At 41.4% G+C, this 12,438-nt stretch overlaps 1 protein-coding gene across 3 annotated transcripts in view; it reads left to right on the forward strand.

The window, feature by feature from the left end:
* Positions 1-12,438, forward strand: part of SH3GL3 (SH3 domain containing GRB2 like 3, endophilin A3) — a 138,975-nt gene that overhangs the window by 2,016 nt on the left and 124,521 nt on the right. For all 3 annotated transcript variants that reach the window (XM_039858482.1, XM_039858479.1, XM_039858480.1), the window contains exon 2: positions 683-818. In XM_039858482.1, coding sequence (XP_039714416.1) covers positions 765-818 — 54 coding nt within the window. In that variant the 5' untranslated portion in view covers positions 683-764. The remainder of the gene's footprint in view (positions 1-682; positions 819-12,438) is intronic.

Below are 12,438 nucleotides of genomic sequence, written 5' to 3' on the forward strand. Positions count from 1 at the left end.
CAGAATGACCCCGGTGTAACTGGTTCCTGGTGATTGGGAATTGGTTGAGGAGGTCAGCTTTCTTGGCCTCACTGTCCTCATCTTTAAAAGTAGGTTTGAAACCCTGTTTCTGGCCAGATCGTTAGGGCTAAATAAGACAGCTCGTTCCACAAACTCTCCTCCCTTTCTTTCTGCTGCACATAAAACTGATTCTTGTATTAACTGAAGTTCCTTACCAGAAGAGTCCTTGGAAGCAGGGCTACCGAATGATCATATATGCTCATTATACATACACCAAAATGTCTTAAGGCCCAGGCAGTGGCCCATGTAAATTTCCTGTAATCTGTCCTCTCGAAGATTTCAGTCAGTATCTTTGTGTTTGTTGCAAGTGGATTATATTGCTTTTAGTAAAACTTTCTACTATCAACAAATATGAAGATCAACCTGTCTAACTCTATCCTTAGAAACAAATACAAGGAAAATTTTGGTCATACATAATTTGAAAACAGGCTGCCTCACCCAACTCACTCCACGGGGATCGATAGCCACATTTCTTCATTCATATATGATAATTTTGACCCACATATAGGGAGTCAATAGATCTAGATGAAAATTACTAATTAATCTTCTGCAGGTTCATTTAGAATCAGGTACTCGATATCACGGTGTGACTTCTGAAGTCAGTCCTCTCATTTATTCCCAGATCTAATGGGCTTCTTTGCCACTTCTCGGAAATACGTAAGCAGAAACTGCGAAAGAGAACTCACCTCTGCGTATAGAAAAGAATGTCGTCCCAGTTGGCCAACGACCATCCAGAACACGCTTCTTTTCTCCTACTGGTCAGTAATGGGATCTGGGCATGTTTTCGCTCTTCTTTGGGCCTCGGCTTCCTCAGTGGGCCAGTGCGGACATCCCTGAGTGCCACACTGCTCTCCTAGTCCTCACTGTTTGCCTCTGTGCTTTAGCCTTGCCACATTTCTTTTGTGACAAGTTCCTCATTTTAGCGAGCCTAAAAACAAGATGTTTTCTCTAACTTTACAATAACTAGGACTGAAAAAGTCTTTATTAAACAGGGGAAAAGTTGAGAAGACACAAAGTCAGAAAATCCCTGTGTGTGCCGTGGCTGCCTATCGCGAGAACCACCAGCACATGCCGAGGGTCTGGGCAGGTGGGGGTGGTGTGAATCCAGGGCCAGTGCCTGTCTGAAGTGGGCAGTTGTTACTCTTCTTGTCATCAGCCAGGAATGCGGGCTCAGTTATGCCAAGTTTCTTGAGTTTTCAAGAGAAGCTGGAAATATTCTGATATTTAAAAGTTGGCAACTAATTCAAATTTTTGATAAATATGGTGTGTGTAGGACAAAATGTGTTTGCTGGCTGAATCTGGTCAATGTGCTGTTCATTTGCGCCCTCTGCTATATACAGTGATGTCTTTAGAGGTCTGGGCTTGTAGTATATAGTAGGTGTGCAATAAATATTTGTAGAGTGAACATCACTCCTGATGGAGAATGGTTCACAGCTGCCTAAGCTTTAAATGGAATTCTCGAAAGCCACCCAGAGGTTAGTAACCTTTTTGTGTTGGATTCAGAGTCCACTAATGGGCTGATAAACTTTACAATATTTATACCCTGATAAAACTCCCTCTAGTTGTTAATATTTCTTGTAAATACAAAAGAGCATCTCCCTGGGGAACTAATTTTCAAAAAGTTTTCCGCAGTGGGGAAAATGAGCTTGAAAAAAATTGTTTTTAATTTTAAAAAGGTATTTTAAATCATGGATCACTGTATGAAAAAGAAAAATAAATAACTTTAGTTATGGCTGTTTGGGTTCTAATGATGGGAACAGCATATTACAGCAGAACAGGTGCGTAGTTGCCTCCCACCTGAGCCCATCGGTAGCCTGGAGGAGGAGCCAGCCCTGGGGTTCTTGGCAAAAAGACTGTGTGAAACCAAAGGGGCAGGGCTTTTGACATGGCAGGGTGGGCAGAGAGCTGTGGCTCTGTCAGGGGCCTTCTGAGGCGGCTTTGCCTAAGTCTTCCACATTCCTTTGAGGACAGTGTCGGGAAACACCAGGAGGCAAGAGTCACAGTTGTTCCGTCACCTCCCGGCCCAGACATAGACACCTGGTGACGGCAGGTCTGGGCACATCTGCAGCTCAGTGAGGCATTGGAGCCTGACTAAGCAGCATTTGGGCCAAGGTGCCCTCCCCCCCACAACACACACACACACACACACACACACACAGAGCTGCCTGCTTAGTGGGGGGGCGCAGCCGGCCTGCCACAGGCCTGGCCCAGGTGTTGCAACTTCTTCTTCCCCCTAACCCCAGGGCTGCTCCCTATTAAGAGAGAGGACATGAGGCCATTCCAAAGGTGGCATATGGTTTCGGTGGCAGACAACTGTTCCTTTTCCTCCACTCTCACACAAGGTCAAGGGGTTGAAGAGACCAAAATGCCTTCGAGTCCTGCTACGCAGAAGGGAATGCACTATGCCTTGCTTTTTGGGTTTTGGCAGCCAACACTGCTAAAATCAAGGAGGGGAAGTCAGTGAGGAAGAGTGATCGATATAGTCGTAAATTCCAAACTGAAAACATACCCAGACCTGATTCTAAACTTCTTCCCTGAGTGCATCTGCCAGTAATGCAAATTGTGAGCGTCAGTGGCAGGCACCCTCTAAAATTGCGAAAGAATACTCATTTTCACCTTGAACAAGTTGAAAGTGTAGGATGGTTCTTTCAAGTATAATGCTTGGAGAAAATATCGCAAGTTTGGCTACAATTGTTTTGATATCTGAGGTTATGTGAAGTTAGCTTCTCATTTAGTCTGTCCTCCATAGCCTTTAAACAGTGATTGTTTAAAGAAAGCAGTGGCCTGTCTTCCGACCAGCTCATTCTCACATCAGCAAGGCAGTAGGAGGAAAATATTACAGGTGGACTCCTCCCTGGACACTTTATTTAGTATTATAATTGCATTTCTAAACTCAAGGAGCTGTATTTCTAATTAAAGTGTAAAATAAATATTTAGTTGTTGAAAATCTTTCTGACCAGTACTTTGCATATTGAGTTGATGAATTTCGGGTGAATTTATGAGGACAGGACAGGCATTGCTTTGATAAGTTTTGGGAGGCTGGTGAACATGCATCTGAAGGAAACTTTCAAGGCTTCTTATACCTTAGAACATGACATGGTTTCTTCTGTATATTTAATGCTCCATTATCCAAGTTGAAGGAGAAAATATTTGGGTTACTAGAAATGAAAATCCAAATTAGATCATATTGCTTTTGGAAAATGGGAGGAAAGGGTTGGGGAAGATGGAATAAAGGATAGATTTTAAATCATTCTGAATTAAAAACTGATATCAAACTTTAAAAACATTTCTTTGCGAGGCGGGGAGGGGTGATTTCAGTGTATTCTTAAGGGAAAAGAGCTATGAAAAAACAAACTTAAAAGACATCTTTAATGTCTGACTTAGCAAATTTAAAGGAAATAGATTCCTCTGTACAGAGCTTATCTCTGATAGTGAATAAAAAGCACTTAGTAATTCAGAGTCTGTGCATGAAGGATCGTAGCAGACACTATGCTGTGACTACCTCCTCAAATTCCACGTCACTCCTTTCCTAGCAGGTAACAGCCATGTCCTCTGTGTAGGTCCCCAGCCCCAGCCCCACAGGTGATTGGTTCAGGTAACCCATGCTTAAACCAAGTGGTACCAAGGTATTTTCCTGGCTACAGGGATTGGTTCCATGGTGATCCAGTCATCTCAAAGCTCAGGACTTTTGCTTGGTTGTCACTTTTGACTTCTCAAAACAGTGGTTATAAGAAGTCCAGTTGTTCTTTTCTCATGGTTGTAAAGAAAACATGAAATCCCTGTTATAGCTGGCAGCCATCTTGCGAATAACAGGAAAATCAGAAGGGGAACAGAACTGGTACATGGGGATGAGTAGAGTTAAGAAAATTGTAGGGAAATTCAGCTGAAGATCTGAAAACCATGCCTGAAACCTTTGGCCTTTTTAGACCTGTGAACAATTAAATCTCTTGTATCGTTTAAACCAATTTGAAATCTCCCCTTTAATTTCAATAGAAAGCATCTCAACTGATATAGAAACATATTCACTTTCATTGGAAGATTATTCTGGGTTGAAAGAAAAGTGAAATATCAAGTGCCCTTGGTCACAATTCTTTGTTCATTTGTTCACTTGTAGATGACATTGGTGACAGAGGATTAGGAGAAAATCTCCTAACACAGGCCCTGGGCCAAGTGAGGAGATTTTTCTAATCAAGCACACTGATGCTGTAGTCATGATTTTCTCCTTGATCTTAAGTAAAATACTTTCCAGAAGTGCATTGGCCACATACTTTAATTTTTGAAGAGACTTTTCTTCATTGGCTTTTGAGGTTTGGGGACTGCTGATTTTTACTGTATTGTACTCTTCTGTATACAGTAGGTGCTTCATAAATACGGGCATTACCTATAATAGTATAAATGAAGAAATTTAAAAGCATGTTCCTGACTCGTAGCTTCTTAAAATTACCTTCTTGTAAATGGCATAATTGGAGACTTCTAAAAATGTAATTGCCAACTATACTTGGAAATCCACTTTGTCAGTCTGTGGCTTCTGACACCTCGTCTCTTACACCAAGTCAGTTTTGATACCAAAGTTTCCCAGAGGTGTGGCTTTTCATCCTCAAATTACAGCACAAGTTTTAACAGGCCAGTTTTGTCTGTCACCGGGAGTTTAGTAATTATCAAAATGCCCCGGTGCTAATGGTTTATCAAAAGGCCAGTAAGCAGGTAGAAGACTTTGTGCAGGAAACAGACTTGGTTTGCTTGCTGAAGGAACTCATTTAAAAAGCATCCTGGTTCCATGTTATGCTCCATGTGGGCCCAGTCACTGAAATTTAATCTGACTGCCAGAGGGTGGCCCACAGCAAGCCCTGGGCACAGATCCTACCTGTTAACAAAACCCAGTGACATACTCGATCACACACCTCCGAGTCGTTTTCATAGCCGTGGGTATTTTGCAACAGCCTTTGCTACACACACTTTAATAAAAGTTAGTGGTTTTCCTGGGAGTCTGAAACAGGGTGCATAATAGCCAGTGACTAACCTGTAAGTCATGCCTATGGTGACAATTTCGCTTTGTTGTGTGGGAGCGTAAGAAGCAGAGTCGGGACATGGGTGGCTCTTCTCGAGTGTTAGGAAAGCAAGGTCCGCACATTCAAAGAGGAGAATGTTCTCTTTCTCCGAGGTGGCTGCCAAGTCTTAAATAGTAAAACATGTAGGTGTACTTGAGTAAAGAGAAGGCACTGACATTTCAAAGATAACGTGACCGAAGGGAAGTAAAAGAGGAGCCGGGTTATTTGGCAGAGGCAGGAGTTTACCTCTGGAAAGGCAACCTTTTCTTCGAACCTCAGTGTCCTCAGATGCTGTCAGAAGGGTCCACACACGTCCTCACACTCACGTTTCTGCAGAGCAGGCTTTCTGCCGGAGCCGCCCCTCTCACTTTCTCTCTTCAGGACACCCCTAATGGGTTGCAGATGTCCCATTTGGTTAGAAGCACGTTTAGATACATCTGCCCCTCTTGCTTTTATGCAAAAAACACCTGCAAATCTTTATCTTTGGTTAGATTTACCACACGTTTGAAGCTTTGAAATTGTGGTCCGGTGGGAAAGAGGAGCATGTCACCACCCTCCTTCTTAAGTTGGATTCCACAACGGACGATAGCCTTTGGGGGAGATGTTTGCATTTTTCTTTCAGGATAATAGGAAGACTTTAACAGCCTCAGACCTACTCAGCTGAAGGCTAATTAATTTTTTTAATCCTATAGAGTCTGGAAAAATCTACGGTGACTGGGTGGACAGCTATGGCGTGCGTGTGTGTGTGTGTGTGTGTGCGTGTATGCGTGTGTGTGTGTGTGTGTGTGTGTGTATGTATGTATGTGTGTATGTATGTGTGCCTGATTTTCTGAGCCTTAACAGAGAAGATGAGACCATAGTTCCAGAAGAGGAGAGAAGCATGAAGTGTTGGCAGACTGGGGAGGATATGGTTACAAGACCAGCTTCCACAAATATGCCTTGAAAATACATGTGATATGTTTCCAATAAGTGAGTAAACCCCTGTAGGCCGCAAGGAAGATTTGTATCCACTCCTTTTATTCATTTAACTTCGGGACATTCCATCCCAGCACCCAAGCAATGACAAATGCCATTTAAATCGTTTCGAGATAATAAAATAATAAACTCATGGGTCGCCTCCGGGAGGGCTGGGAAAGAAATCCACATTCAATGTGGTTCTGTCAGGAGACAGGAAGCTTTGGTTGGCTGAACACTAGCTGCGTAATCCCATCTCAGCTTTCAGAGCCTCAGTTTTCTCATCTGTTAAGCAAAGGCGACAGATTAAAGTCATTTGTTTATTTCATAAATAATTATTAATACCGAGTGCCAGACCTAGGCTTTATCCTCGTGTGTGTGCGGCCCCTCAGCAATACTGTCACCTCCTGGTCATCTCTCCTCATTCACTGCTGACGGGTTTGGTTTAGAACTTTCCACCCCGCCATGACCTTCACTAACTCCTAGATTTCAGTGTCATACGGTTCCCCCATCTAAGAATCTAGCCCTGCGATCCTTGGACCTCCCCGAGCTTCGACTTCTCAGTTGTTTCTCACATCTTTATTCATATCGCAGTGTATTTTTAACCTGGGGACCTTCAGTTTCCTGACTCCTCTTGTTCCTCTATCAGTCCCCTCCTGGCCTCTCTTCCTTACCTATGGGGTCAGAATCCAATTTCTATTGTTCAGATTACTCTCCCCGGTAACCCTTAACTCCATGGCACCCCTATCCTTCTGCAGTATCCAAAGACCAAATTCTAAAACTGGACCAATACTATCGTCAGCCTCCTCATCTTCAACATGCAGACCGAGTGTCGATGGAGAAGCAAAATGATGGGAGCGCGGGTGTGATCACAAATTCCGAAACTCTCCCACATTTCCATGGACATTGATCCCTTTTATTTCCCTCAGTGACTTAACCAAAATACATGCACGCCCATTTTTAATCTCTCTCCCTCCAATCTCAGAGGATGGTTTTCCTCCCCCTGCCCTTCCCAAGCACACCCTCTGGGACCTTCTGGTAATGATCTCTCTTTATCGTATTTTCAGAGTCTCCCTCTCATCTACGTCTTTTGGGCTGAGCCTAAAGACATTTTAAATTCCATTATTAAGAGGGAAAAACACCCTTATAGTGAACTGTTAGATGGGTGGATCCCCCCTCCCAATTTTCCTAGGAGTCACACCCTTGTATAGTCCCCTCTCACATGGACTCTAGGCTTGACCATGTCAAGGCTAAAAAGGTCGTTAGCAGCTCTGATGCAAGAAGAGGCTTGGCAGAGCTTCCAACTGAGCATATCTCTCTTGGATTATTGCCTTTTAAAGCTCAGCTACCATGTCATAAGGAAATCCAGACTGTCCTGCTTGAGGAGAATGGCCATGTGGAAGAGGCCCCGGAGCATGAGAGACCACTTTGGGGTGGAAGCAGGGGGCTTCTGAGCTCATGTGGAGAGAGAAGCCTAGTGTCCCAACCAGCCCAACCAGATGACCCACTAGCTGAATGTAGCCTCAAGGGTGACCAATGGAGAGACCAGCGGAAAAACTCCGTTAATTGATAGAATCCTGTGAAATAATCCTCGTGCTAAGCCCTAAGTTTTAGAGTGGGTTGGTATGTACTAGCAGATATCTGAAACAACCCTAAAACCAGAAAACAATGTACCTTTGATCTCACACCTCCACTTTCTCTTCTTGTCCAAGCTTCCCAAAGTTGTCTAGACTTGTGGTCTCAGCTCATCGATTTCTATTCTAATGGGCTCACACCACCTACCTCTTCTGTTAGTCCCTGTGGACCACGATTCCCATGACATCTCTCCTCCTGGTGCTCCTCATTCCTCTCTCACCGGCTACGTTCCGTGTCCTTCGTGGCTCGTCTTCTTCCACTTGCCCTTTTCGTGTTTCTCAGGCTCTGACCTCCCCCACCTACTTTTTGTTATACTTCACAATTCGCCACATTTGCTTTATACCCCATGGATGCAGTATGAAAAGCAGGATGCAGACTCCTAGGTTTGTGGACCATCGAAGTGCGTAGTAGTGTTTTCTAAGCATCCTGGCCTCCATGCCTCCGCTCCCATCTCCTCTGCCTGGAATGGCCTCACCCACTGAGGCCAAACACCGCTTCCCATACCTCCCTCTTGGCTAATTCCTACTCTTCCTTTAGACTTAGTTCAAGCACACTGTCCTCCAAGAAGTCATTGCCCAGAGCCCCATGTTTTCTTTCTTCAGGCTGGGCCAGATGTCCCCATTCTTTGCTGTCTCCTGAGAATAAGTTTCATTTGCATTTCACACGTTTTAATGGTTCTTCCATGTGTCCCCTCCCACGTAGACTCTGAGCTCCTTGATGACAAGGATCATCTCTCCTAATTTAGTATCTCCCAGAGTTTGTACAGTGTCTGGTGTATCATCCGTGGCCAGTAATAGGTGTTCGATAAAGAATCGTTGGAAGGACTGAATTGGAGTCAACGTCCTTTGGAATCCCATTCCATCTGAGGTTTTTACATCTATATTTATAAGGGAAATTGGCCTGTACATGTGTGTACATAAGTCAAAGATGTTTAGAGGCCATGGACCTGTTTTTTTGTAAAATCAATTGGTAGCTTCCCATTTTCCCTAAAGCTCTTGAAAATTTTTTTCTAACTTGAAAATTATCTGTTCCTCTAAGATTGGACAGCATTCGCCTATATATTTACTTTTTCATAATTCCCGGTAGGGGTAGAGGTTTTATTTTTGTAATTTTTTTCTATGACTTCTATTACTCTTTCCAAATTTTGTTTCTTCTATTATTTTATTTTTTAGGGAGAAATGTCCATCTAATTGCTATTTTTAAATTCAATAACATAATTATGTAAGTTATATAATAATTTTAAAATACATTATAGCTACTGTTATGTCAATTTTCTCAATTCTAATTTTGCTTTCTTTTCTTCTCTTAATTAGATTTGCCACTATCTTGTGTATTTTATTTGTTCCTTTAACTAGTCAGCTTTTTGCCTTTATCATTTCCTTACTCTTATTTTCCTTAGGATTTCTTTTGTGTTCTAGTTCTAGAAATTTAAGCGGAATTCTAAATTCTATTTAAAAAAATTACTTTATGCCATAAATTCAACTCCAAGTGTATCTTTAACCACATTTTGTGTGTTTTCTTATGTAACATTCCCATAACCATTTTTCTAAATCATCTCTTATTGTATTATAATATTCTTTGTGCCAGTTGTTGTATAAGGCTTTCCAATTTATTAATGAGTTTTTGTCTTAAACCTTATGATATCTCACTTTATTACACTATGATCAGAATTATAGCTAATAGAATTTCTAATCATTGGAATTTATCGAGAGGGCGTTATGTAAAAATAATGTGTTTTTGCGTGTAAAATATAATATAATTCCACCTTAAAATTATGTTGTTCCTATTCTCTAATTCTTTTTTTGGTACGTACTCTATTTAATCTGTCACAACCTGATGACAGCGAATTAAACGTTTTCACTGCAGTCAGTCCTGTGTGCGTGTGTGTTTTAGGGTTTGGGAATCTTGTTATGTGGATAGCCCAAAACAAAACAAAAAAAGAGGTAAAAATACTAATTTACACCAATCAACTTTTCTTGTGTCCTGCACTTCTCTCGTCATTGCACTTACTATCCTGCATTATATTTGCTTGTTTGTATTCAAGCATCAACATTGTTCACCAGGTATCCCAGTAGGTGCTCAATAGATATCTGTTTACCGAGTCAGTAGATATTGTTGGCTTCTCTTTTTAAACCAACCTGAGATTCCTCATGCTCTAAAATGGTGCCTGATCTAATTGCTACTCTTGCTCTGACTTCAGAGATTTCATTACAGTCTTTCTCAGTATTTCTTTTCTATTTTCATGCTGACATATGAAATATGTTCTTTGACTTGTGGCTGTTTGGAAGCCAGTCACCATTTTGTTGATCCTAGTCATGATGTCTTAAAACATTTTATAAATTTGTTGTTCTGCACTTAATCAAAATTGGTATTTTTTGACTCGCTTTCATGAAAAAAATAAATATGCCCTTCTGAGCTTCCTTCTTCTCTTCTTTATCCCATTCTTCTGAAATCTAAAATATGATCAGACAATGGATATATTAGTTATATATCGCCATGTAGCGAATTATCCTAAAATGTAGTGGCTTTAAACAACAAACATTTACCATCTTACAGGATGTGGCTTAGCTGAGTCCTCTGGCTCAGGGTCTCTAATAAGACTGCAGTCAAGGTGTTGGCTGGGGCCGCAATCATCTCAAGGCTTAACTAGGGGAGAATTTGCTTCCACGCTCACCCATGTGGCCGTTGGCAGGCCTGAAAAGACCCACTTCCAAGCTCACTCATGAGGCTGCTGGCGGGTGTCAGATCCTGGCTGGCCATTTGCCAGAGTTATCAATTTCTTGACACCTGGGTCTGTCTATAGGACAGCTCACAACGTGGCAGTTCTTCCCTCAGAGCAAGCAAGGGAGAAAGCAAGATCAAACAAGAGATGGTGAGCAAGAGGGAAGCCAGAATCTTTCTGTAACCTCATCTGGGAGGTGATGTCTCGTCATTTCTGCTGTACTTCGTTAGAAGAGTATCCCTAGGTACAGCTCATGTGGCAGGGTAGAAGAATCCACAAAGACCTGAACCCTAGAAGGAAGACATCTACAGGAGCCCTCTTAGAAGCCGCCTGCCACAATATAAAACGTCCTCTTTTTATCTTTTCAAAATGTCTTTCCTTTTTTGCAATATCTGTATCCATTATTCAGACATCAGTAACGCTCTTTCCTTGTCACTGGTAAAAACCTAATGTAGATTTTTACACCTATCTGCATAACTTCATTTCAGTAACAATCACTATTTCTTTTCAATCATAACTTTCCAATTCATAGTTCTTTCACTCATTCTCTAATAAATCATTCTACAATGATTTGTATACCCTTGAAGAATCTCTGCAGAGACAGCACTGGGCTTATTAATGTTTTCGTATCTCTTAAAATATCTTTCTGTTTTCCTTATATATGAACTATCGACGACTAGGAATGAAATCCTTGTGTGGCACATCTACATTTTAGTGGCCTGTAGGTGTTTCTCTTTTCTCTTTTAACATTATTTCAGAAGAGGTGCATGATGCAACCTTGATTTGAATATAATTCTTTCCTCCCTCCTCAACTGATTATCACATTAAAAGTATATTTTCCTCTTGAGGTTTAAGAACAATACTCCAGGGTATATATTAATTTTGTTTCCTTTTTATTGATCTTATCTGGAGTAAAGTAAGTCCTCTTGATTCCCAATGTTAGGTTTTTTTCCTCCCAAATTCTGGGAAATTTGATAATTAATTCTTAACCGGCTGTTCCTTCTCTGTCAGGAATGTTTTAGTCACAGTTTGGCTGTCAGGTTCTTTATACTATTGTTTACTTTTGCCTCATTAAAATATTTCATACTGACTTATTCTGTATTTGGTATATCATTCTTGACGTCATCTATTTGGATAAGGAAATTTTTTGTAGTTTCCATTCTGCTTTTATTGCTTTTAATGAAGACCCAATTTCAGCTATTATGGGCATAATTTTGTTACATTCTCATTTTACGCTGACCTGTTCATTGATTAACATGATGAATTCCTTTATCTCATTGGAAATATTAGGCAGCTTTACCTTTAAGTTAACCTACTTGAGAAGGAAGATGTTCCATATTCTTTAGTGCTGCAGAATTTTTTCATAGGTCCCATGTTCCTTTTTCCTTTGAGTTTGAGTTATTCTGAGAGTCTTTGCTGTGTTTGTCTGGGAGACTTGAGGGACTAGATTGCTTAAAAACCCACATCCCATGATTCATTTGAACATGGAGAGCTCTCCCTGGGCCTAGTGCCAAAGGTTCAATCAAAAGCCAACGACTCCCTTAGGAAGTTCTTGGATCTGAAAATGAAGACTAGACCAGGAATAGCTGCAAGTTAGCTGACCCAAATCTTCCTTGGAATGAGACGAGTATAAAACAATCAATGGATGCAGGTCACTCATCTCTCCTCTGCTGAATGGCCAAACAAAGAGAATCTAGGGCAGATCAAATTCTTCCTCATTAATACTGGTGACTTAAGTCTTTGTTTTGCCCACGTTTCCATGTTTCCTCTTTGTCTTATGCATCTTTAGGTAACCTCTGGCCCAAGTTTATGCTCCCCGGTTAATCTACCAATATACTCTTCCCCATTTGGGCATTCTGTTTTTGCACCCATTTCATCCCTTTGAGTTCGCTTTTCTTCTTGCCGAAGTAAATGCTTTGGTAGTCTTTTCAGTGAGGATCTGTGAATGGAAAATACCCTTGGAATTTGTAAATCTGAAAAAGACTTTATTTTGCTCTCACTCATGAATGATAGTTTAGC

The sequence above is a fragment of the Pteropus medius genome, unplaced genomic scaffold (genome assembly GCF_902729225.1).
Source record: "Pteropus medius unplaced genomic scaffold, Ma_sr-lr_union100, whole genome shotgun sequence".
NCBI lineage: Eukaryota > Metazoa > Chordata > Mammalia > Chiroptera > Pteropodidae > Pteropus > Pteropus medius.